The sequence below is a fragment of the Cygnus olor genome, chromosome 20 (genome assembly GCF_009769625.2).
Source record: "Cygnus olor isolate bCygOlo1 chromosome 20, bCygOlo1.pri.v2, whole genome shotgun sequence".
Classification (NCBI taxonomy): domain Eukaryota; kingdom Metazoa; phylum Chordata; class Aves; order Anseriformes; family Anatidae; genus Cygnus; species Cygnus olor.
In genome coordinates, this window is record NC_049188.1 from 3,476,874 (window position 1) to 3,503,379 (window position 26,506).

Genomic DNA, 26,506 nt, shown 5'->3' on the forward strand with positions numbered 1-26,506 from the left:
TGACCGATTTAATACCGCCATACCGAGTGGTATCGCAAATAACAGAATACACTGCAGAATATATAAATGTAATGTGTATGTACACGCTAAAAAACGGCCCTCTGCTGCTTCGTATTTACTCGATTCCTTAAAATCCTGTACTGGGATAAGTGACACATAAGAGGAGGGATTCAGCTGCCAGATGAGAAATGTTCCAGTCAGCTGGAAATCAAATTCCTCTTCAGCCACAGAAACTACCCTTTCTAAAACTTTAAGACAAGCGTCACCTACAAAATGGAATCCCAAAAATCCAGTCCAGAGAAAATGCCCCCAAAGTAACTGATGCTGTGCTAGAATATGCCAGGATATATAATACACTGACCACCTCATTCCTCCAGAGCCTTTGGGCTCCTCTGGTAGCAAAATCCAGAAACCACCAGAATGCAGAACATCAGCTTAACACGATTTTAAGGATGCCCAGAGTTCACAGCTTACTGATTGTGTTCTTGCTGAAAGCCAGTCTGAATAACCCTGAGACGTACTTCCATGCAGAGAGAGGGAACGAGGTCTGTTTAGGAAACCAGTCATCTACGCTCAGCTTTGTCCAAAGACACACTCCAGGCAAATGGGGAGATTCCTGGAAAAGCCACTGCAAAGAGCTTTGCTGAAAGCAGCCAGTGGGACATGGGTGGCTGTGAAAGTTACTGCGCGTGAATGCTCTGACGAAGGGTGCGTTTCAAAATTTACCAGCTTGATTAAATCTTTTCTACAAAAAGGAGGCGCTGCAATAGGATTTGCTCTAAGATTCTCAAGATCTTGTCTTTTCTGAAGACGAGACAGCAGTCAGTGCTACAGGTAGCAAACACTCCTACTGGACTACGTGCTAAAGTCAGCACTGAAACTAAAAGAATCCATAAGACAAGTTGTACAATACCAGCATCGCCCAAAACCGCCCTGGGACAGGGACTCTTGGCCGTGGTCGCTCTGTCTCACAGTGAGCTCTGGCACACCAAAGAGAACTTTGGACACACACGGTCGTCAACACCGAAGGCTCTTCAGTTGCCCCAGTGTATGTCAGTAGCAAACTACCTCACTGCTGCTTCACAAAGGCAAGGAAGCCACCCCCAAGGGCACAGCTTTATCCAGCCCCAGGCACCAGCCCATCATTCCAAGAGCCGAACGCTCCTCCACTTGTTTCTCCTGCCATCAAACAGCGTTCCCGGCCACAACACAAAGTGCCCACCAGGGTCAGCTCGCTGAGGTTTTTATTTTTCAGGGGCTGACAGCACAGCTTCGCAGCACGTTAGGTGCACGCTGCTTACTCCTGCGCATTCTCCCACAGCGCTCCCAGAGTCACCACACCAACCTTCCCGAGCTGCAACCCCACTGCAGGAACACGAAGCTCATTCCACAGCAGCAAAGCAGAGCTATGCCTTTATTTCAGTACCAAAATCTGTCCACTGCACTCCTGCTGCAGTTTTGTGTAAGTTCAAGCTTGAAGAACACTCAGCACTGCTACTAGAAATAACGTGGTGAGAATACGAATAGCCACAGAGGGAATTATCCGTTTGTTACTGCTGCTGGTAACCTCCTTGGTCTAGGCTTTCCCATGCCAGGTTTAGCCTTAAGCTGCAGGTAAAGTTAAGCATTACAGCTTAAACCTGAGCTGCCCTTTGCTGGTGGGAGGTGGGAAAAAGTCTTGCTTCCTCCTACAAAACTGAAATGACACAATCATGAGAAAATTAAAAGTTTTGTCAGCTGTTGACACAAGCTGGTTTGATATGCATCTCTACAGGAAAACGTTAATTACATTTTTGAAGGGGAAAAAGAAAAAGGAGTGGAAGAGTCTGACCCCAAGCCACGGGGGAAGCATAAGTGAGAGCACTCAAAAAAAAAAACCAGGCAACACAAACATACACATCTATTAGATTATTAAAAAAGGTAAAACTATACTGGGATTTAACTATACCGGGATTTGGCTGCTTTCATCAGTGGGAAACCCTTGACTCAAAGGTTAGTAGGTACAGAAAAGCACTATTTGAACAAGATGAGCTGTTTTCTGTCTCTCACGCAGCAGCGGTACTTTTCACCATGCAGAGGGATAAAATTATTGCCTCCCTCATTAGGTTTGAAAGACAAGCTATGAGCAAGCCTTGTGGAAGCAGCTGAAGGCCACTATCTCCAGCCAGCCAGCCCTTCTCCTACACCTCAGGAGATATTCATGTTGGACAGGCTGGTGCTGCAGTCTGCCTCAGCAAGTCACCGCAGAGAAGGATTTGGATTCTCTGCTCAAGCTGTCGTAAGAGCACATTTGAGGATAGAGAGCGGACTGAACAGCTGGAAGACAGAACACTTCCCACCCTTTCATGCTATGGAAAGCAGTAAAACCAGCAGGAAGGTCAGGGCTCATTTCCTCAATAAAAAACATGGCTCTTGGCTTACCCTGCAGTATGCACATACTTCAAAGACAGGGTGACAACAACACCATTAACAGTTAGGTCTAGTAGGAAACAAGACAGCTAAAAAAAGTTGGAAGAAACTGGGCAGAACACTAGCAAGCTGATCGATTTGTTTTGCCTCAAAGACACTGTATCGAACAGACCACTACCCAGCCTGGAAGCACAGAGTTTGCCCTTAAGCAGCAGACAGGGCACCGTGTTCAGAATAGCAGAGCCCAGCTGCTGGAAACCACCACCCAGAGCTCTGTAACTGCAAGCCACGGTACTTCCACGCTGCCTGGCAGCCCTCGCAGTGGAGCTGGTTGTACTGAAGCCACAGGACAAAACTTGGGCTTGCCTCCACTCCTACGGGATTTTTATTTCACTGTCTCCTACATGTTCCCAGCGCTTGCCTAGATTACATTTCTTCCCTTTTTCTTTTCCAATCCCCCCACCTTATTTCTGTGTCCGTTAATTCCAGATTAATGCAATGTTGGAGAACTTTGGGAGGGGAGGAGGGGGGACACAAGCTAGAGCAGACTCAAATAAAGACCAATGTTAAATATTACTTAATGTTTTCTTTTATTTAAAAGATCATTCACAAAATACCATATCCATAAATTTATTTTGTTATGAAGCAGAATGTGTTAAGTGTTTGGAATTCTTTTCTTTTTTCTTTTTTTTCTTTACATTTAAAAGTCAACTGTCTTGACTAGAGGTGAGTTTTTATATGGGAATTTGTTCTTAAAATCTTTTCCACATTGAAGATGTAAATAGGTCAATTATTGGTTTGGAATACAACCACACAAATGCATGTCTGTCTTAAATTAATTATTAGTGTTAGACAAATGGTTCTTATCTCAAAAGCAGATTAAGTGACAGGCAGAAGGAAGGAAAGAGTAGTTCTGTAAATTGCTGGGACTCTGACGTTACAAAAAAAACTTTACAGGAGAAATTCACTACTAGCAGTGACACTGGTAGTAAAGCAGCCATGCTTCCAAACTTCTTTTGCAAGTACTCTGGCGTGCTGGCTGTTTTATCTGGGAGCTGTCAGCACTAGTGTTAGGGGCCCAAGTTTTTCCTCACGCGTTGGACATATCTGCACTTCAGTGTTAGAGATCCACGTTGTTTTTAAACATGAATGCTCTCTCCCTCAGCTCCAGCCTCCCCCTCCCCTCCCTCCTCCCACAAAGAACATTCCCAACGCTGGCAAGAAACGCTTCAAGTTCAGAGATGCAGCGGTTAGAGATGCTTTTCACCCAAACTTCTACATGAAGAGAATCTATTTTATAACAGTTTCTAATCTGCTCATTTTCATGGTATTCTGAAAGCAGAGGTCTTAAAACTGTACACCACTGGGCAAAGAAAAACAGGGGGTAATGACAACTACATACTGCATGGCAAAGTATATACTCCTCAAAGAAAAATAAAAAAGTCAATTTTATTTGTAGAAACTTCATTTAAAAATTTACCAAACATGTAAAATCCAAAGAAATGTAAGCAGAAAGAGCCAGTGAGCAGCTGTGCTCGGGCACATTTTTGCAGCACTAACCTTGAGCTCTGAGGTGTAGCATCATACCATTTTGAATTCTATCAGTCACCAGCAACAGGCTGCTGGGAGATGCTTTATCCGTGCTGCTTCCACCTATCCACCAGGCTTGCCAGCCAACTTGACTTGCATCTATTAAATCGATACTTCCTGGTAACCTGTGTGAAAGGGCAGTTCCCCCCTTAGTGTTCTAAGGGGCTCTGCTGGATACAGTAAGTCATCAACTGTCCTAAATGGTATTTCACTACATGGTTAGAACTGAAAGTTACTCTGCTCAACTCATCTGGACTCTCCAGTTTTCCTCTTCAGAGCCACAGCAATACAGAACGAGACATGCAGGTCAGAAGAGGAGCACTGAGGAAGTAAAAGGAAACAATACAGGGTAATAACTAAGTCTAACCTGTGCTTCTAAAGTAAAACAAACCCAGAAAGGAGGAAGTGAAGCAGCACCTTTGTCCAGAGACCTCCACACCTGTGGAAGCAGCTACACTGCCTTATCTACTGGCAACTGTGCTGCTTGGAAGGAAACAGAAGAGGAAACTCAGCACAAAGCAGGCACTAGATACAGCAAAGCCAAGAACGTACTAAAAACCACTTGTTAACAGCTGACATGCATTCACAAGCTCTGTGTTTTCAGTTTCAAAGAGGACAAATGCCAGATGGCAGGAATGGTAAACTGCAGGGTTGACATTCCAGCAGAGCTAGTCACTCTGTACTGTCTTGCTTTTTCTCCCGCCTCCCCATTCCCTCTCAACCCCAAGCTCAGTCGTGCTCTTTTACTACTTCCTCTCGGGGCTTGGCTCCACCAAAGATAGCAGAGTTTGGGTTGGCTACTTGATTGAGGGGAGTAGCAACTGTTCGAGGTTTGAGCTGAAGCCGGGGTCGCTGTGCTCTTTCCTCTGCAAGAAAAAACAGTAAGGTTTTCAGATTTTCTGCCAAGGGCAAGCAGCTTTACCCTGATGAAGAAACAAGATGTGTCATTCACGAAGGAAGACTGAATTACAGAAGATGAAAGGAGTTTACCTTCTGTTGGCTCTCTGAAGTCCATGGAAGATCCACGAAGGGGAGGCCCATCTCGGAAACGACCAGTGCCACCACTTCCCATTGAGGCACCTGGCGGTCGCCGGTCTCCGGGGCGAGTGCCTCGACCCCGGCCCCCCAAGAAGTCATCATCTTTGAATCCTGAAGAAGGAAGATGGTGAATTTAAAGAGCACATTTCACAATGCTTTTATCTAGATTTATCTGGATGACTGGAAAACCTTGCAAGGCACAGCTGTCAGTCCAAGATGATGCACTGAGAGCCTTTGTCTGTAGACAGATTGCTTCACAGATCTAACACATTCTGGAAGAGTCATACAGATTGCATTTGAAATCCAATGCACTATGCCAAGTTCAGAACCCGCTTTATCCACCTAGAGGCTTATTTCATACTCGGTCTTTGAAACCGGGTCACCAAACACCATTAAAATATGAACTTCAGCTGCAACTTCAGATTGTTAACACCAGAAGCTGAATTCAGAGGTAACGCTAGAAGTACCCTGAGTTCTGCTGTGGACAGATCACACTGACCGCAGCCTTAACATGAAGCCTGCAGGAGCAGAGCAAATGGGAAAAGAGCTAGGGAGTAATGAAACAATCCTTAAGAAAGCCTTCGAAAAACGGAGCAAAACCAAGGCTTTTCAACTGTACTATACAATAACCAGGGATCTACCTGACTAATGGAAGAGCTAAGAACAATTCCAGACTTTAAATGTGAAGCTGACTACATTTCTTCAGTTTGTATATCAAAAGCCACCAAGAACTACCTGTCACTGACCGACTTCCATTCTGCACCAGTGACCATCCTGGAATATCCCCCTATGGCTCCATCTGTACTCAATGGGAGGAAGATATTTCAGGCTAGCAGCGTACCTAAGTGGAACATAGTTTTTTTAGAAGCTGCTTGGAAGGGAAAGATGTTTTATTCCCTTCTGAGATTTTCCTTTCCAATTTAGCATTTGGCAGAGTTGCAGAACTGTCCTTTACTTCAGTGCCAAACAGCAATCTTTAAGACTTGATCCAGCGCAAGGCAACCTGAGAAGGAAAGCTTCTGTACCAACTAAGACTTCAACGCTAAACTTCGGCGCACAAATCACTCACCCAGCATCTAACCAGCTGAAATGTGCATTTGAAGAAGCTGCTGGTAAAGGCATAAGGCTGCGACACCAGAATGCTTAGCTACGAAGGCAGGTTAAGCACAGCGTTGTAGCAAGCTTCCTCTCTCCAGCACCATGTTGAGTTCCATGCTAGCAGCAATGGCTCACGGTTACGTCTCCTACTTTGTTCATTCCACTCATGCAGAGACCAGACACCGCACAGTTGCACTTGCCGACATCTCCCCATCAGAAAATGGACCAAACCCACAAGTTCAGAGGACAAAAGCAATTGTGTTAATGTCACCCTGGACACTATTAAAAATCTAACTGGAAGTCAAAAATAAACACAGTGGCTCCACCAGTACCTTCCACTCAGGAAGTTCAGTCATTCACTGCAACTTGCATTACCAGAACAGACCTAACTTTTAGGAATGTTTTGTATTTAAAAGTGCTTTGGAACTAACACAGCTTTGGAGATGTCATTTGCTTCGGGAGTACACATTTACCACGGCATTACATTAACCACCTCTTGAGAGGGGTGAAAACCTCTGCTCTGAAAGAATGCAGCACCAATATCTGTTTTTCCACATGGCCTGTCTGTTTCTGCTACTATTGAAACATGTACTTGGGCTCATGTTTGAGAAATGCTATGCTTGAAACCTAGACATCCCAGACTACATTCAAACTAGTTTTCTGCCATTTAAGATCATTTCATAAAGCTTAAAATGAAGACCGTTTCCTGTTATAAAGCAATTAAAGTTTCCCCTGAAGAATCCCACTGCAGCCACAGGATGTCCAAAGTTGGCATACAGTAAACTGAGTCAAAACAAATGCGGACAAACGCAGCTGACATGAAAATGAGAACATTTGTGCCTTTTAGGCCGCCTATCTTATAAGTGTTAATACTGATACCAGAACCGAAGTCATCTCTGGAATCCCATCCACCTCCTCTGGATTCTCGGGAACCTCCTCCCATTCCTAGGAAAAAAGCCACAATTGTGTTCAGGTCTAAAGCTGTGGGAAAGACTGATCAAGGGGACGCCAAACCAAAGTCCAGTCCTTCCATATCCAAAGTCATGCTGCTGGAAAATCCCTTCATTTCAGTACCACCAAGTTCCATTGGACAGGAACAAAAGATCAGCTTTGTTAACCGAGAACAAGTGGTCAGAAAAGCTTCTCTAAAACAGATTGGACAAAAAGCTCCAGACAATGCAGTTCAATTAAGTTTTGTAGCTACAGAAAAGCCTGTTCTTACACTGGAACATCAGACAGTACAAAATACATATTCGTACACTTGTGATTACTTAGCTTACTCACTTTTACATCCTAATAAAATAGTAGCAGATCAGACCATTGGGCTTATTATTGTCCTCTGCAAGAGACTGCACATTGCTAGGGGGATTGGTCTCACTTCCAGGGTTAGCAGTGACACACACTCAGCTTTGGGACACGAAGCACATCTATTCCAGCAATTTCAGGAGCAGCAGCAACTACACTAGGTACGTACAAATTTTCCTTCCGCTAGTCTTCGTGTTTTCTTGCATGCCTTGCATGCATTAGTTAGCACCAGAAGTCATAACTCCAGCTGCTATATTTAAGAAGCTATTTAGGAAAATGAAAGTCACCTCTGTCATCAGGCCCGCCACCTTTTCTGAAGCCAAAGCCACCTTTATCCTGTTTTCTGCCTTCTGCTATGTCCACTCGGAGTGATCGGTCACCCAAAAGCTGTTAAGTAAAGAGGAAAATCTCTTCAGAAATTGCCAGACGGGCTGCCAAGAAGCTTGAGACTTGTGCTTATCTTTGTTTCACAAATTAATTGGAAATATACTTACTGCACCATCATATGTAAGAGCTTCCTTGAGTGACTCCACCTCATCGAACTCTACATAACAAAATCCTGTAAGAAGAAACTCAGAAATTAATACCAGCACTTTAGAAAGCAATTGTAAGAAGCTTCTCTTCCTGTATATCTAATAGTCTTCTCTTTCAACCACGAACTACAAATAAGTACAAGATGTACACTGCTCAGAAACCAAACATCATTAAAGATGAATGCATTTACCTATGCTTATTAACAGTTGGGACAGAGCCTGCAATAGAGCTCTACATGGACACTACGCAAATGCTAAAAGCCTGATTAATTTCCTTTACAGTATGTTCTCACTGCAGATTAAATTTGATCTACACCTTTAGACAGTTATTTAGATGAATATTGACATTTGTTACTAGCATCTTTAAACAAGAAGCTGAGGTACCTGCTTTGCCAATGGTCTGATTTTCTGTCACCACATCATGTAGTGAATTTGCTATTCCTTTTCTAAAATTCCTCATAAACTGCATTAAGCCTTTCCCCCTAAAAAAGTAACTTACAAAGTACTCCCTTTCCCCTCAGTCATTTCCAATGGAAATACGATTTACATGCTCTAATGCAATTGTGCGAATGGCTCACTGAACTGCTTTTCCTTCCTACCTACTAAAGACAAGGGTGAAGCAATAGGAGTCTTCCGAGCTAAGGATTGCCTAAGTACTCAAAATTGATGACCACTGATCTCAAGTGGGTCAGACACTTCAGCTTTGTTACAATTCATAAGAGACAAACAAGGTTTGAGAGTCTCTTACAGCAGGGCAAATATTGACTTGATACTCAGATCAGACTGCATCTTGTGATGGAAGTAACGGTGAATCTCATTCAAGTGAGATGTTTATTTGTTGGTGAAGGACAACTTCGCATAAATCAACACTGAAGAACAACCAAACTAACTGTGCTTTAGAGCAGAGATAAATTCCCCATTAAAACGGTTTTAGAAGTAGATGATTCTCTTACCAGTTAGCAACCTTAGCAACCTACAACTAAATCAACTCTGAACGCTCACCTTTAAATTTGTCTGTTTCCTTGTCTCTGACTAGTCGTACACTCCTTACACTGAGATCCTTGAAGATGGCATCTATGTCTCCTTGAACGGTGTTGAAGGGTAGATTTCCCACATACGCTGTGAAAGGGGGTTCTGTTGGCAGCTCTTTCTGTTTGCGGGAACCAAGGCCACCACCACGAGACCTGTTGAAAAAGCAGTCCAGTTCTGGAACCTGACTCCCCATAATACAGCACACAGCGCTGCCCTGGTGCTATTTGACTTCTCGGAAGTGGATCTCTTCCCCCAGCTTTAGTCAGTCTCCACAACGCCTGCTAGCATCTCTTTGTCCGCATCTGCCACCTCCACTACTGGCCAACTCATTTTTAGCATTACCTGATCAGTACTTCAGTGGGAAAACAAATGAACGACATCATTAACTATCTTACAGATGAAGTCAGTAATGAACTGATGAATGAACTTCTTCCTTGTCTCAGAAGACATTAAGAAAATCTCAAAGTAAGGTCATCTACACTGTTCCCTACTCAACACGACACATCCCAGAACAGATTTCAAGAATTTATCGCAGTAAGGAAACACTTGCATGACACAGGCATATCCCAAAGTTTACGTGGAACTAATGCTTTTAGCTAAATAGTATAACATCAACTCCACAATCATCTTCATTTGCTTAAGAGACATCCTCCATATCTGGAAAGTTACTGCTGTAACTAGCTGTCAGATATCTAAAGGGCACCTGGACTGTAATACTTCGAACACAGACTAAACAGCTTAGTTGAACGAGACATTCTAAAGGCAGAGAAGCAATTTAAGTAGTATTTAGATACTTCTTCCTTTTTGGCTCATAAGAGGAAAACTAGGCCGCCTTTTCCTATTCTTCCTCTCCGTTAAGGCTATCAGCATTGGTTGCTGAGGAACTAGAAAGTTACCAGCTCAATTCTTCGCTGTGTTAACACAACACATCTGCATGTTGATTCCCCATGGAGCCTAAGCTTCTCAAGCTAACCTAGATCTCCGTTACAGAGAGCAGTTACTGTGGACACAAGGCCCTCAACTTCCAGCTCCTGGACTTGTTGGCTACAGGATGCCCCCATCACCGGTTCAATACCCCTTGCTCTGCCTAAGTGACTTCTGCCTCAGCTGAGATGCCTACCTACAGCTCTGCCACGTTCTCTTCTTCAGTGCCTTCCTTTTACTGGATTTTGTTCCTGTCTGCTCCCTTTCCAAGAGGTTCCCTGAACATTTGAAAACGCAGAGGAACTCAGAGTGTATCCAGGGTTTGCCAGGTGACAAGGGCTAATTAGATTTCTGCAGAGGTTCAAATAATTTCATTATCTTGTATTATTCTGGCTAGTTGCATGCAGCAAGAAGGTCCATGGTACTTGTCCACCTTTTTTTCCCCTCTTCATTCCAGAATAAATATTTTATTGCAAACAGGTGACATAATGCAGAAATCTTGGATAAGATTCCTTAACTCTTTCTAGGTAAGCCTGCCACTTGTGCCTATTCATGGTACCAGCGCAGGAGTTTCACCAACAATATCAGCATGCTGCTGCACATACCCCAGTCACTACCTCTGCACACTTAATTACTGCCCACCCAGGTCCATATTTTAGCATTTCTGACAATATTCCATGTCTGCCTTTGTCTCAATAACAAGTCAGAGTCAAAACAGACTCAAGACCAGGAGCTGCTATAGCTGAGTGCTCTGTATGCAGGGCAGAATTCTGTAACATGTCAAATCAGTTCCACGCCTTCATCCTTAATTCTCACTGGGGGTTTTACAAAACCCCCTTAAAATACCATACACTTAATTTACAGTCCCAAATCTTCATTTTTATGTCCAATAGTAACATCAAAATTGCTTAGGCTCAGTTTAAAAGAGCATTCCCTCCTTTTGTGCACTCTCACCATGTTTCCTGGGCTGCCAATCAGCCGGCTCTGTGCACTAATTCATCCGAGAACTCCCCTTACAGATGAATTCGCCGTATCAACAAGGTGATCCGGCCAGCTGCAAAAGGCACTTGTGCCAGCACAGGAAGGAGAACACAAGCCAGGGCTCCAACTGCAGCTTTCAACAGCAGCCTCCACTTAGATGGATCGAGCTGCCTCTGAAACCACACCCTCAAGTTAGCAATCCCCCAAAGAAACTCGGTGCTGCAAACAAACCGTGTTTCTACCATAACATACCAGGATTTGGGGGGAGGGAAGTTGCGTGTGTGTAAATCAATGTCCTGTTATGCAATTCCTACGGATATTTTTCTGAAGTGATGTATTCTTTTTTGAACATCTTCCCCTAGAGCCTCGGTTATCAAATAGCTACGGATTTGGTCTTTCAGTCCTCACCTGGAAGACAGGAAGGGTCGCAGACCGGGTTCCACACTAAGCTTCCTGCAGGCTTCAAGTACAGCGGGACAAGCACTTTTGCAACACCAAGAGACACTGTTCCTACACCTTGCTACATTTTTTTCAACATTGAAATGGTGAAATAAAAAGTAAGGCTGACTTCAGTAACCAAGATTCAAACAAGATGCTCTAATTCGTAATAAAATAGGACAGGCACTAATATAATTAAGAACAGCCCTGAACCAAGTGACCCGGGTCACACCAAAGCATTAAATGCATATCTGTATTTCCCACTCAGTGCAACTTTCACTGAGACACACCTAGGTAATAATTATGTCATCTTAGCAGGGGAATCAGAAACATTTTTTTTCCCTCCATGAAATGAAAGCAGAAAGTTGAAGAAAGCTTGCTTCTAGCAGAGGCCAGAAGCAGCATCCCTATAATTAGGCGTACTTTTCGGTGGACTGAGTTGGATGACCTCATAAGGCCACGCTGGGGTGAAAGAGCACCCAAACTGTTATTTTGAAGCTACTTTCCGGAAGTTTAGCTGTTCAGAAAACAGTCTGTCAAAAATTCAGAGCAAGGAATATTTTGGAAAGCTGTTATTTGAGTTTAATAGCCTTTCACAAAGGATCAAAACAATAGTTCTGGATTTATCTTTCTGCCCAGCAAACAGACAACAGCCTAATTGGATTGCAGCTTCAGTATTTCACCAGACACCCCACAAGACTCAGCAAGACAAGATTCATCAGGAGTCTCCAGACCACAACTCTAAGCACACACCAAATTTATTCAAGCAACCCAGGGCATCTCTACAGTAAGCACTCCACGTCTTCAGGAAGAAGCTTACTTGAGCCTAAGAATTAGGAGGCATTTATTAGTAGTAAATGGGTAGGAAACAGGATCCAAAAGCATAAATACTAGCTCTCCATTTCCACTTACTTGTATTGTGATTCATGGGATGAATCTTAACCTTTGATTGAGGTGTCCAGTGTGGGTAAGCCCGGCGCAAAGACCACGCCTAAACAAACAGCCTACCAGCAGGCCAGGAGTGATAAACTCGGTTTCCTTCAACCCTGAGAGGTTCTACAGATGCTTAGTGTTCCAGCTAGGCCACAGCATGACCAAGAATGGATTTTGGTGTCAAATTCTGGGCTCCAAAACACCGACCAGAAAGCTTTTATAGTACAGCTTTGTTATTAATACCAACAGCATGTTTTCCCTCTGGAATAAAGTGACTCGCACATCAGTGTCATGCTTCAGCTTGTAATCAGTTCACTGCCAGACATCTCAAGTACAGCAAAATCCCATCTCAAACCAGTCATCCTCTGTTGCCCTCCTGTGTAATTTTGAGAGGAGAACAAGGCAGTTGTCTTAGCTATGTTAGAGCTCATCGGGAGCCGCTATTTCCTATCTGCCTCACTGCAATCTCACAATAATGCTCCACAGAGGGCAGCTCTGACAAACTACATCTCTACTGACTTTACACTATTCCTGCAGTCCTAGAGCACCTAAAAATGGGAAGAAGTCACCCTAAGATAAAGGATTATTTAATCAGAGCCTTCAAGAAGAGTCACGTTTTTACTACACACAAGACTGCGCAAAGCTCAGGACCTGTAGCACCCAAACTACTGAATTAGCTCCTAGTTACTTACCAGAAACATCTGCAGAAGCATCTACTAACCAGTTCACCAAAGCAAGTATCTGAGTCTTGCCTGAGAGCAAGTTTAAGCACTCTATTAAAGAAATCTGAATATGAAAGTAACATTTGAACTTTTATTTTGCTACTTTACAGTAACATCTGAATTACGAGTGTCAAGTGCCACCTCAGGCAGTTGTCAATGTATCTATTAAGAATTTAACAAGTGGCAAAACTATGAATGGCTATCCCACCTGTTTGCTCGGGGACATCTCACCTTTAGACAGAGGATATTTACGCACAAAAAATAGTTTACAGAGCCTAAGTGCCAGAGATTTCCTGAATGCAAGGCAACTCACTCCTGCTACAGCCTCAGCACTATTGCCTCCCTGTTACCTGGACAGCCTGCAAATGAAACTCATTTACTCCTCTGACCACAGCAGAGAGTGGAACTGCTTATTAGGAAACATCTTGGAAGAGTAAATGACAAAAACAGCATACTCGTTAACATTTGCTTGCAAATACAGTTTATTTCGTAGTTTTATACCTAGCGTTTTAATTTAGAGCAGACTTGTACGGCACCAACCTTCAAAAAAGTTAACTACTTGCGTCTTCCTAACGTGGTTTAAGGCAAACTCTGTAGTTGCTGGTCACTGCGTTCGTAGCCCGCTCCCCCCAAACACGTGCAGTCTCCAGAGCCGAGCCGAGCCCAACGGATCCGAGGGCTGGAGCCAGCACCGGGAGCCGGGATAAGGCAGGAGAGGCCGGCAGCTCCCGGCTCTCCCCGAGCGGAGGCACCGCAGAGCCCTCCCATTTCCTCCCCGCCGCAGGCACCACAACGCCGCCCGCTCTCGGGGCCGCCGCCGCGGCTCCCTCCCCCCTCCGCCGTGCCCAGCTCGTCCCGCCCGCACCGGGGTCTCGAGGCCTCCACGGGCAGCTCCCTCCTCCCGCCGCGTCCCTGCTGCAGCTCCTCACGGCCTACCTTGGCTCCGGCCCAGCACCTCCCTAAATCCCCCCCCCCCCCCCCCGCTCCCTCCCCTCGGGGCCGGCGGGAGCACAGCGACACCCTCCGCCTCCCGCCCCTTCCCGGCTCTCCCCAGCCGCCAGGCCCCAAATTTGCTACGGAGCGAAGGGGGGGGTCCCTTACCCCCTCCCAGACCACCGCAGCCGCCTCCCCGTCCCTCCACAAAGCCGAGAGGCGGGAGGCGAGGGGCCAGCAGGCTGCCGGAGGCGGCGCCCCCCGCCCGTCTCTGCCCCCCCCCTCCCCCCCCCCCCCCATCCCCACACGGCCGGGGCCCGGCCGCGCCCCCTCCTCGCCAGGCCTACGGGGGGGGGAAGGCCGGGGGGGGGGGGGAGGGGGGGGCGCCCCTCCCTATCGCCCTCCCCGCTCCCTTAGGGAGGATCCCCGGTCGTTCCCCAGCCTCCCCCCGCAGCCCCGCGCTCACCCCCGGCCGCCGCCGAAGCTGCTGTAGGCCCGATCGTCGTAAGGATCGAAATCCGCCATCGCCACCTCAGCCTCCTCCCCGGGCGAGCGTGACAGGACCGCGCCCGTAGGACCCCGCGCCGCTTATATAGAGCGGGGCCCCGGCCGGGGCTGCCCGCCGCGGTGCCTGTCTCCAGCTCCCCCTCTCCTCGCACCTCCAGCGGGGCTGCCCGCGCCGCTGCCTGTCGGGAAGTCGCCGTCACAGGCGGGCGCGGAGCGCGGCCCCCGCCGCCTTTGTGCCGTGGGGCCGCCGCTGCGCTGAGGGGCTGCGGCTCGCTGCGGGGTCGGTGTGGGGCGAGGGGCCGGGGCTATGGGGCAGGAGCCGAGCCGGGAGGGAAGGAGGGAGCCGCGCGAGGGGAGAGCCAGCAGGGAGCCCCTGCCGTGTGGGGCCTGAGCGCAGCGGTTGCTCTCTCAGTACTCGTCAAAAATAAATAAAAACAAAAATTAATAATAAAGGAGTTCGCGATGAGTTCTTGTTTGCACGTTTCTGGAAGCATTCAGGATCCTTCCCCCCTTCCCTCGACCTCCGCCGGTTCCCAAGCGCCCGCACCGCCCTTAGAGCGCCCCGCGCCTCGCTGAAGGGCTGCGGGGGAGAACCGGGGCCGGCCGCGGGGGTTTAACCGGGTGTGTCCCCTCCTCACGGCGCCCCGCTTCCCCCCGGGGCTGGGGAGGGACGGGCGGGCACGGGAAGATGGCGCTGAGGGGGGCGAGGGGGCTGAGGGGGCGCGCCGGCGGCTGGGTGCGGGGACAGCCCCGGTGCGGGGACAACCTCCGTGTGGGGACAGAGCCCGCGTGGGGACACCCCCGGTGTGGCTCCAGTTTCGGTGCGGGGCCAGATCCGTCCCCGCTGCCCCGGAAGAGGAGGAGCGGGCAGGGGCCGGCTGTGGCGGCGGCCCCACGTGTGGCGGCGGCGGCATGGCGGAGCGGGCGGCGGGCGGCGGTGGCGCCGCCGACCCCCGCGGGGTGCTGCGGCAGGGCCGCGCCTTCCTCGATCTCTTCTGGGACATCGCCAAGCCCGAGCAGGAGGTGCGGCTGGCGGCCACCGAGAACCTCCTGCGGCACCTGAGGGACGGCGGAAAGGTGAGGGGGGGACCGGGAGGGATGGAGAGAGGGTTGGAGGGGGGCAGGCGCGGCCGGGCCCCGTGGGGTGCGCGGTGCCTGGAGGAGCGGGGCCCCAACCGTGCCTGGATCTCTGTTTCAGGACGAAGAGCTGAAGTACGCCCTCAAACGCCTGGTGGAAGGACTGGGAGCCACCCGCGAGGCCGCCCGGCCGGGCTTCAGCTTGGCCCTGGCGCAGGTGAGTGTTGGGGCCGGCGCTGGCCGATCGCTGGGGTCGCGCTGTGGTGGCTGTGAGGGTCCCGCAGCTCCCTGCTGGCGTCCCGTGCAGGCAGGTGGCAGGGAAGGAAGGCTCTTCAGCTGGGGCAGGGCAGCTGCACAGCTTCAGTGGGGCCAGCAGTGTGCTTGTAAAGGTGCAAGCTGCACACACCGGTATCACGCTTGTGCTGCGGGATTCTGTCGTGCCTCAGGAGGCAGCCTTAATTTGCAAAAATTGACCAAGTTTTTACACGTGCTGCATTTAGAACTGTTTGGACTTCTTAAAATCAACTTGTTTCTAGTGTTGGGCCCTTTTTGTGGGTGATGTGAAAAGGCAACCCTTTAATACCCGCTTCAGGATACTTTCTTGAAGCTGTTTGAGTATATAACATGACATTTAGTTGCAGACATTGAGTCTATACATACAGCTTTATGTGTCATTGCCATGGATGTGACCCCATCTCACCTAACAAGCTGATAATACACAAGAGCCTGTGTTCTACCCGCTAGGATCAGGGCCTTGCCCATGCTGAAAAGTCTCATTGTTTTTGTTACAGGATCATATAGGTGCAGCAGGATGCTCTCATTATTAATCCTGCTATGTCACGTACAGGAAAAAAAAAGGAATATCAGCAGATATATTTGTGTCTATGGTAGTTGTAATTCTGATGCATATTTTACTGATCCTAATCGTGCTCTATTCTTGCCTAAAGCAGCACATCTAGTGTTCAAGTCTGTTTTGGCTGAACTTGTTAAAACTTCATAGAATGAAGAAACTGCAAACTGAGCTGTCTCATTCATCTCCTCAGGTTTTGCAGGCTTTTGAGGAAATTCCAATATTTAGTGTCCTGGAACAGATAAAAGAAAAACACAATCTTGAAAAAGTGAAGAAGGTGAGTGAGCTTATAGCAGCATTGACCAACAGCAAGTTTAACTTTCTCTGTTCTTTGACAGTTTGGAGCCTGGATACTGTAGCTTTGGGGTTCTTGCTAAGAGAAACGAGTACAATGAAATAACTGAAATATTTCTGAAAACTGGAAGTTGATGATACTCTTGTCTGTCACTGTTTTATCTGAGATTTGTTTGTGTAACAGATAGAAAATCTAGGACAGTAGCTCTTAAACATAGTACAGGAGGTTGTTTTTCAACTCTCTGTCAGAGTTGTAGTTGAATGTGAGATCTGACTTCTCAGTGGGATGGATTTTTACTCCAATATTTTTTCTTTTTCAGAAACTTGTGAGAAATGCAGCTTTTGGAAACTTTTTTGGAGTTATGGCTCTATTTCAATCTGGCCGGCTTGTTAAGGTAATGCTGCTCTTATGTTGTCAGTAGGGGTTCTTGGGCTGGCTGAAGTAGAGAGAGGATGTGGAGAGAAAGACTGGGCCATTGGCTAGTGGGTGAGATGGGACTTGGAGCATCAAGTCCAGTTCATTTCTTTTGCATTATGCATAGAGTTTTTGTACCTTCTAAACATCTGTTCCTGACTAGAATGTAGAAACTGGGTCAGATGGTACCGAAAGTCTCACTACGTCTTGTGGAAGGAAGGCATCTGTAGTCACATACAGCCAGAAAATAATGTTGGGAAAAGCTGCACATCAGGAAGCAATTATTTTCTTATTAGAAGTAGACATGAGGGTCTCAGTAGTGGATTATTTGAGCCTTCTATTTAACCTCTAATGTATGTCCTCTATTTCTGACGTACTTTTCCTTTCTAGGACCAGAAAGCTCTGCTGGAGAGTATCCAGCTTCTCCAGCAGTTGGCACACCACCAAGCACACCTCAAAGATCTCCCAAGCAAAACTATTGTGGACATCCTGTCAGAGGTATAGCCACAGCGTGTCGTGGATAGGAGGAAGGACTTTGCTTTGGGGACTGCTTTTCCATTAGTTTGTTCATAGTTAAAAGTCAAAGGGGAGTTATGGAAGAGTAAGTTTAAGCTGCAGGACCTATTTTCTAAGTTGTCTGTGGGCAGATGCTTTTTTTCTGAGAAGGATGCTGTGTTTTACCTTAGTCTGTCTACTCCTGATGTTAGGTTTAAATGTATTTTAAATCTAATCTTTCAGAAAATATAAATGAAAGCAGTTTTCACTCTTTCCATATTTTACTGATGAAAACATTGGATCTGGTCTCCTTTAAAACCATTCAACACAGTTGTTTACTGACAAATCCTACTGAAATAAGTAACTTTTTTGATGGAAATATAATTAAAAGCCAATCCAAGAGTGTTTCCTCCTGTCTGAGCTGCACAGCAGTACAGACAGGAGCAGTCAGATGGCAAGAGAACAATTTCAGCTGGAGTTGACCAGAATTGCTATTCGATGACAACATATAGTCCTACTCCTTGTGGTTAAGCACCCGGGGACTATATGGCAATACTGGGTAAAAATTTGTTCATGGTTTTTGGCTGCACCATAAAGGTTGTTTCTAAAGTTTCTGGAACACCACAGACTTTTAATAAGATGCCCTACAATACGGATATTTTAATATATTACACAGCAGGTTGGTAAAACGCCCTCAGATGTTTCTCACATGCTCTCTTACTTTCATTCCTGTCTAGGTTCCTGAAACTGTGTTTGAGGAGGTCCTGTTTGGTGTCCTGCAAGCTGACCTCACTTCAGCCTTCAAATCTCCAGAGAACCTGCACCTTTTACTTGTGGGCATACGGAAATTCCCTGGTGTTCTGAAACCTAAAAAGCTGAAGAAGCTGTTTGGATCACCTACAATTGTAAATGAGGAAAATATTCCCAAGTAAGTTGTTAAATGAGGACCATCAAATACAATATTCTGGGTCTCTTGGATAGCAGTGAGAAAAATAACGTTTTCCTTCTGAAACCTGCCTGCATTTGCTACTGCAAGTGCTATTAAGGGTTAGGCACTAACTGCTCTGCAGGTTACTAAATTATAGCTCTGCCTGCAGTGCTCAGTAAGTGTCCTGCATTCTTCAGTGGGATGAATTTGGCCTTCAGCAATCCCCTTCCAGGCCCAATCTCTCACATTGTATGCTTTCTTCTTCTAGACTTGTAGAGCTTCTGCAAAGTGCTGCCAAGTCAGAGAAGAAGGACAAGAAATTGCCCAGTGTAGGGTTTGATTTGCTCCAAGTGTCATTGAAGGAAGGTGCCTTTGAACTGTTCTGGAAAGAAGCTGTGGAGGACGGGCTATTCAAGGAGAAATCAGGACCTGTGAGGTTTGTTTTAACATACATTTTGTTTTTTTCCTTATTATTCTTCTGTTTCTTGCTTTAGTCATTCTGTTCCTGTGGTAGGATAGAACATACAGCTTCTTATAAACAGTGTGAGAACATTTGATTATTTAGGTATTCATGAGAAACTTCAGAGGAAGCCTAATTTCACGAGTTATGAGTAAGATTTCTGTTGGGATTTTGATGTGTAACAAATTTGGGTTTAAATTTATCAAGGACAGCACAGGGCGGTAATGCCCCCCATCAGACATAAGGGTGTCTTCAATCAATAGTGTGCTCCTACAAGACTTGTCAGAGGAACTGTACCATTCCTTTCTCTAAGTGATTGAGAGAGCGGCTGTTTTGTCGGCATGGCTTAAGGACAACTTCTGTGTAGACAAACCAAGGTTCTGAAATTTGTATCTAATACTGCTGGATTTGTGTGCTTTGTAGGATGGGCTGCATTAAAACACCTAGATATTATTGGGCTCCTTTGGTTTGGGTTCTGACGTGGTCTGTGTTTTAGAAGGATATGGCTGGGGCTGAAATCATAACAGCGGCTATTTCAGCTCCTCTTCCAAGTCTAACACTAGATCTTTGTAGGATTATTTAAGTTGTCTGTGGAGACTCATGCTGTATAAACATGCTGCAAAATCCTGAACACGAATCTGTGAGCATTTTCGGGGAGCATAGTTTCATTTTTTGGACCATAGCACGTCAGTCTGTGGCCAGGTTTAATCTTTATTAGATCAAGAGTTTGAAAATCAGAGGTGCACTTGTATGTTTTTTTAACATATTACATGAATATCACAGTGAAGGGGAACCATTTTCCAAGCGTGGGCAGTTTTATGTCTTGTCTTAGTTGGCTTGAATTGGGTAAGTCTGAAAATACCTTTTGTATGCTCAAAAGTGTTTCCTTTTTAGCCTGGCTTTCTGCAGAAATGTCTGCAGAATATCTGTCTAATAATTCTTGAGCCCATTAGGCAATTTTGATCGAATTTGACAGCAAGTTTCAAAAACAAGTAAGTGTTTTTAGGCCTGTGGAAATAGACACTTGGAGAGAAGAGATCCAGCAAGTGCATTGAGGAAGGGGCTGCTGGTGAGGACTGGTCTATTTCTGGGCAGCAGAGGACCTGCTGTGGGGAATCTGAACAGCTGTGCTAGCCAGAAGGAAAGTTTTCAGGAGTAGGATTTTTGAACACTAGATCCGTGTAGAAAGCATGTGGTTTTGACTTCTGTCTTCTTGTGTGCTCCACATAGCCTGCCCCACCGCTTCTTCTCTGTCTTATCTTTGTGGCTTTACGGCTGTGGCTCAACTTGAGAGAATGTTCTTTGTTTCTGCTCAGTTACATGTGCTACCGACTGCTGGGGAGCGCTCTGCCCTTGTTGTCCCTGGATCAGCTACAGATGGTTCTCAAAGGGAAGGTGATGCAGCTCTACGGAGAACATGTGGTAACAACTCAGGTAGGTCCTTTGAAAGTACTTGTGCTCAGGCCTAAAGCCCCTGTTCTGAGCAGAACCTCCCCTCAACCCCTGCCCACCTTTCCTGTTACACGTCTTGTATTAAAAGTAAGTTTATGTGATTTAGACCTTGGCCTCTTACTAAAGGTAGGGTTATTGTGTGACTGCTGCTTGCAACAGGCTGAGTAAGGCTGTTTTTGATTGTTATTGTCTATTTGTGTATTGCTATTCAGACTTATTTTAAGGAGTTTGAAATTGTTCAGCACTGAGCTTCCACTGGTACTGCCGAGAAAGCTCTCACCGTGGGGGAAGCAGAGGAAGGGCAGCCCTCAGCATATTGACAACGTCATGTGTCATCCTTTGACAGGCCTTTTGATTTTGCATGTCCAGAAGCTCCTTTTTGTCTGTCATTGTGCTGGGTGTTGCATGAACATTTGAAAGCAAAGACAAAAAGGGACAACTCATGCTTTTGTGTATTTTAGTGCTTGTTTCAATATGCACATCTCAGTGCAATATGAGAGTTGGATTTTGGACGTCCTCTGCCTTCCCTCCTGCAAAGCAAGCAAGCAACAAAACCCCTGCAATAAAGGGAGGAAAAATCAAAGAATACCAATAAAAATGGGCTTTGGCTTGTCTTTTCATGCTATCCTAGTCCTAAATATTCTGATGTAGGCCCCAAAATCATCGCCTTCTCTTGGGAGGGACAGGACTTTGTAGTCTTTCAATTCTATTACCAAAGCAGAAATAGATGTGCATTTTTGCTCTGAAAATAATGATTACCATGGTGCCCATGTATATGAAGCAACTTTCACCAGGGTTTATCCACTGGCTTGGTTGTTTTCCTGTATCTTGCTTCTTTTTCTGTTCCACGGTGAACTAGGCTGTGTTCTCCCGTGTGCATCAAAAGATTTGCTAATTTAATTCCTGTCTGAAACGTGCAAATCCACTGAATGCAATGTCTGTCTCACAAAACAGAAAGAGAAAACCCTAGTATTTTTGATGAAGAAGTAGGAAAGGTCTTAGTTTGATTTTCTTTGCTGTTGATTTTGTTTTATTTTCTTCCTTGACAGAGGTTGTTTATTTTGGAAAGCAAATTCTATAATCTTGTACTTTCTTAGGGGATTCAGGTTGCTCTTGGAAATGAAACTAGACAAAGCTTGAGTCTGATATTGACTGACAGTTATCTTACTGGATCTATTTTTTTGTTTAAACAAGCAAGCAAATGTACTTGATTTGCTTTTGTTGGGAAATGATTGATGAACCCCCTGTTGTGAGTTATTAGCCTGTTTACGGCAGAATCTCCCGGAGTTTTTCTCCCAGCTTTCATACTGACACACGTGTATGGAGTTTTAAATACACGGAAAGCAGGACCTTGCGAAGTTGTGCTTTGTGTGAAATGTCTTGCTGGAGTATTTATGTTATGGTTGGATGGATTTGTAGTTAATTGGAAATCTATAAACTCTTTATTTTAAGACTAGCGTTCGCTAAACATTCATTACCGTTCCTGTTCCTGCTAGGTTGCTATTTTGCTTATGACGTTGTGATACCAGATAAGTTGTTTTATTGATTTACAAAAGTTTCATTTTTGGAGTGAAGCCACAGCTTGCCCTCTTCAAGGTTTCACCAGTTAAAGTTCTGTTTTTTCCAGAACAAATGAGTGGGAATGAACACTGTAGGCTGTGAAAAAACATGCTGAAATGGGATGTGTGGTGAGATGAGATGTGTCCCGGTGGTGCATGCTGTTGGACAGTGTTCCAAGGGCCAAGACTCTGCCAGCTGCACACCTTGCGGATCAGTGGCAGCACTGAGGATAGGCCTTAGCACAAAACAGCAACACTTTAGGACATGTCTTTTAGGTTAAACACGTCAACTCCCCCTCCTTTCAGAATGCCTCAGCACTTCAGGGAGAGAGGGTGGGATTTGTTCTGTGCACTGTAGGTCAGCAGGCTCCCGGGCTGATAGAGGAGACCAGAAATAATGTGGGAGAATTTCTGAATCGAGGGAAGGTGTAAGGCAGATGGTGTGAGTAACATCCTGAGCTCATCCCCATAAAAAGAAGTGATCAGCCTAAGAGCTTCACTGCACTGGCCAGCACATGGTCCAGCCTGCTGAAGCTTGACTGGTTGGAAAGCCCAAATTGAAGGGTTGAGGTACATGCCAGGATCGTGTGGTTGCTTACAGTGGTTCCTCTTGCGTGAGGAAGACCATAAGGTGAAATTGGTGACTTTTCTGATCCCTTCTAATTGTATGACAAATATTCAGGCATGTGACTTTAATTTCCTTATTGCAATGAAATCTGTACAGTGGTTTGTGGTCATAAAGATACTCAGACTCAGTGTAAGGTTCTTAACCTACTTGTTTGACTCTTTTTTTTCAGCTTCCAGACCGATTTAAATTTGCTCCAGAGATGGAAGCATACGTAGATGCATTTCTGAACAGCTGTGATGATCCGGAGAGGCAGCTAGCAGTAATGATCGGCTTCTCTACTCTCACAAATCAAGGCTATCCAGTGGTGCCCAGCATTTGGAGGGTAGTCAGACACCTGCAGCCAGTGGCGTTGCAGAAATACATTGACTGGCTCAAAGACATGTTCCTTAGGCCAGACTTGGGCTGTTGTTTAGACTTCTCAACTAGCCGTCAGAAGCAGAACCCAGAAAATGTAAACAAGTGAGTATGTTGATGATGCACCTTCTTTTTTTTCTTTCTGTTTGTGGTTGGAGTAGCTACCTGTGTGATGTCAGGGTCAGACAGCCAGAGTTTGCTGGTTCCCTTGCCATGAGCTGACAGTTGTTTCCTGTTCCGTTTCCTCTGTCCCAGAAGGTTTAGGCCCAGCATCTGACTCTTTGTCTGGGACAAAATTAAGCTCTGCACATAGGAGCAAACGCTCTGAGAACCAGCCAGAAGTCTGTTCCCTGATCAAAACAGACTGGATGGCCAGAAAAGCCTTTTCTCTTGCTTTTCTAGCCCTGACAACTGTTTTGGGAAAAGGCAAAAGTCCCCAGTGGCTTCCTTTTTCACTACAGACTCTCAGGTCTTTGTAGGAATTGCGTATTCCTTTTATCTGAGTTTGAATATTTAACTGGCTTGAGTGCTCTTAGCTTCTTGGCCCACAGCAAAGCACCCACTTTGTGTCTCAAGTGTCCTGTAAATACTTACGTCCTTTGTAGGCATTTGTCGTAATTTCCAGCTAGGAAAATTTCCCAGGAGAAAGCTCTGTCCTCCACTTTGGCGCAGCTTCTCACTGAATATCCCAGCTTGGTGCTGTGGATACTGGGTTACCTGGACAGGGAGCTCTTCCAAAGGAGACATAAGCTGGTAGAGCACTGTGTGTGTGCGTGTTACGTGCCCATAGAGTGAGGTCAGAGGTGGACTAATTCAATTCCTGAAGTGTCATCAGTGAACTGTGTAGCTCCTCAGTGGGGTAAATATGTTATCTTTTGCATAGTGTAAAGCAAAACTGGGAAGATTGTATATCTGCTTACTTACTTGTTGCTTTCTTACTGAAGAAAGCAACACTAACACTGAAAGCCACCTCTTGCTGCAGTAGATTGTGAGGTTTGTGTTTACTTCAGTGTAGCGTTCAAACTGCTGATTGTGTTTGCTTCCTTACTGAAAGAACACAACATAAGATTGCTCGATTAAGGAAGTGGATCATCCACCGACTTATGAGCATCATTGAAAGTCCTGTGAAGAAAGAAGAGGACCTTGTGATGGATATTTCCAGGTGAGAATGGTTTAAAGGCTTAATGCCACATGTGCTTGCAACAGTTCTGGTTATTTCTCCAGCAGTATTCCAGCTAAACAATTCCCATGGCACTGGGCAAACTGACATGGCAATATTCCGTAACATTAGTCATTTAGAAGACTAGGTTCTGTTTTTAAAATACATTCTGCGAACTTGGACAAACTCTTCTCATTTATGCCCTTATGATCAACTTGGTCCTATATATTTTCAGTAAATTTTAAATTCCTGCTTACCTAGGCTGTTTGAGGATGTCACTGGTATTTACCTTTTACTTTGAAAGTCTCGGAGGATATGGCCCAGATGTGACAGTCTGAGTATTGTATTGTGCGGCCTCAAGTGTTGATACTTCACTTTTGTGAAGTCATGAGCATCCTTCTCTCTTTTTACCCTGTGTACCTTGAGGAAAAGGTTTTAATGTAGATAGTGGTATTTTTCATGGCTTGAAAAACATTTGGTAAATATGTGGTGGTGTGTTCTATTTGGTTTTGCACACATGGGCTGTTTTTGCTCTGTTATGGCCAAACTGGCTGTTAATTTTTTCTCATTTTGTCCATTCTAGGTTTTGCTTCTTCCATGCTTTCTTTGAGACTAAGAAAAAGACTTCCCAAATACCGGAAACAAATGCCCTTATATCAGAGCCCCTAGATGAACAGGCTCACTCACTGGCAGCAAACTACTTCTTTGGGTAAGGGTTTTGCTTGCATGCCCTCTGCTTGGAAATTTCTCTCCCGGGATAAAATCACCCTGCAAGTGGCACATCAAGAGTTTTGGGCCTCTGCGCTGCAACTGGAGTGTTTCACTTTGACTCTAGGAACAGGGAATGGCTTTTTTTAAGGAGATCCTAGGCAGATTTCCCAAAGATCGTAAACTTCCAGTAGAAACATTTTTTCATGGCAAACTTGCTGAGTATGTGTGTGATCATCAGGTAGAAGTAGAATTGAACTCAGAATGCTTTTTCTCATATGTTTTCTGTTGTCTCTGTTGCAAGCTAGAAGTGAAAGGACCCTAGAGAGCTGATGGGGTTGCATGGGTTGTCGTTGGCTTTCTGTCCGCTCTTCATGAGACTAAAACAGGCATATAGCAACAGACACCCTTAGGTACTTGCCAAGGCTGGTGCTGTAACCTCAGTAGAGGCAAAATAGATGGGACGTAGAATGGGAAACAGCTGAGGACAAGAATAATAGACAGTGTACGGTGTCCTTGGGGGCACTGAGACAATGAGCTGTGCTTGGATACATGCATGGTTTGAAACTTAGGCCCTGTAAATCTGGAGTGATGGGAGTGACCAGAGTTCTGAGGAGTGCTCTGCCTTGGGGCGTTATTTAGGGCAGTATGGAGAAGGTCATGTTGTTCCTCTGATGATAACATGCTGACTGTTTTTCTTTGCAGGTTGCTTCAGACTTTAAACACTTTGAGCGTTTTGGGGGATACAGCAGAGGCTGCAGCCTTGAGGGAGAAGCACGTCCATGGTGTAACTGCAGATGGGAAGCTGTGGATCTTCCTCCTTGTTGAGTATGCCAATGAGCTGCTCTCCAGTGAGAAGTACGTCAAAGCTGTGAAGCCTTTTACCAAGGAACAGAGAGATGCCTGGGAGAGGTGAGAGGCTTGGGAAGCTGGGTTCTGGGTTGCTGGGGTGAGGAAAGTAAAAAAGCCCTAGTCTTAGTCTCTGGGCCAGTAAAAGCTTTTGCCTGTATTCTCTTGTCCTCCTGTTGTTCTGGCTGCTGTAGCAGAACCATTTCACAGGCAGCGGCAGTTCTGTTTCTTCCCTTTGAGTATCCTGCACCTGGCACTGGGTATCAGGATGCCTTCCTGTTTCTCCTCGCCCAATTCCTTTTTGTTCCCCCAGCGTGTTAACTGTGCGTAGGTGGCCATGCCCTTTTCTATTTTCACTCATAGTCTCTCTCCCAAACACATTAGCAACTCTGCTGAGCTTTTCTCCTAATAATGCCTGTTCTAACTTCCCAGTGACTCTTTTCTGGTGCTCTTTTCTGAGCTTGATTTCCCATGAAGGTCTTCTATGCCTTGGCTGTAGTATTAGGAATATAGCCTGTGCCCAAGTGCAGAGGTTTTTGTAAGCCACACAGAGGCTGAGATGCTATTGTTGGGTTAAGATTGTATACTTTACATACATCCAATATCTGTAAATTAAATGTTGAGTACAGAAGACAGTACTGAAGATTTGGTCATGATTTTAGTCTGATCATAAGAGAGAATTTGCTGTTGTAATTGTGAAAGACTCAAAAAGATTTCTTCCTTCAGAACACTTCAGTCTGTGAAGAACCTGCAGAAGAAGGAAAATAAAGCAGATAGTGCCAAAATCTTTGCTTTTCAGCAATTTCTGCTTCTAATGGCCATTCATCTTTTCAAG

General features: G+C 45.6%; 2 protein-coding genes across 3 annotated transcripts in view; one reads left to right on the forward strand and one right to left on the reverse strand.

The window, feature by feature from the left end:
- Positions 1 to 2,980: 2,980 nt before the first annotated feature.
- On the reverse strand, positions 2,981 to 15,288 carry EIF4H (eukaryotic translation initiation factor 4H). Of its 2 annotated transcripts, XM_040533010.1 has the most exons (7): positions 14,403 to 15,288; positions 8,976 to 9,157; positions 7,935 to 7,999; positions 7,728 to 7,827; positions 7,015 to 7,080; positions 4,990 to 5,148; positions 2,981 to 4,865 (listed from the first exon to the last, which is right to left on the reverse strand). In XM_040533010.1, the coding sequence occupies exons 1-7, from the start codon at positions 14,459 to 14,461 to the stop codon at positions 4,729 to 4,731; spliced, it is 768 nt and encodes a 255-aa protein (XP_040388944.1). In that variant the 5' UTR covers positions 14,462 to 15,288; the 3' UTR covers positions 2,981 to 4,728. The 2 variants fall into 2 exon arrangements, with proteins under 2 accessions (XP_040388944.1, XP_040388945.1); XM_040533011.1 differs by lacking the exon at positions 7,015 to 7,080 and having other exon boundaries at positions 14,403 to 15,244.
- A 15-nt stretch (positions 15,289 to 15,303) lies between these two features.
- The window catches only part of MYBBP1A (MYB binding protein 1a), a 60,014-nt gene continuing 48,811 nt past the window's right edge, over positions 15,304 to 26,506 (forward strand). Inside the window, exons 1-13 of the mRNA XM_040533000.1 lie at positions 15,304 to 15,520; positions 15,642 to 15,737; positions 16,564 to 16,647; positions 16,985 to 17,059; positions 17,470 to 17,577; positions 18,312 to 18,502; positions 18,771 to 18,938; positions 20,279 to 20,396; positions 22,771 to 23,060; positions 24,010 to 24,117; positions 24,698 to 24,823; positions 25,528 to 25,734; positions 26,398 to 26,506. Of these exons, the coding sequence (XP_040388934.1) occupies positions 15,356 to 15,520; positions 15,642 to 15,737; positions 16,564 to 16,647; positions 16,985 to 17,059; positions 17,470 to 17,577; positions 18,312 to 18,502; positions 18,771 to 18,938; positions 20,279 to 20,396; positions 22,771 to 23,060; positions 24,010 to 24,117; positions 24,698 to 24,823; positions 25,528 to 25,734; positions 26,398 to 26,506 (1,845 nt within the window). The 5' untranslated portion in view covers positions 15,304 to 15,355. The remainder of the gene's footprint in view (positions 15,521 to 15,641; positions 15,738 to 16,563; positions 16,648 to 16,984; positions 17,060 to 17,469; positions 17,578 to 18,311; positions 18,503 to 18,770; positions 18,939 to 20,278; positions 20,397 to 22,770; positions 23,061 to 24,009; positions 24,118 to 24,697; positions 24,824 to 25,527; positions 25,735 to 26,397) is intronic.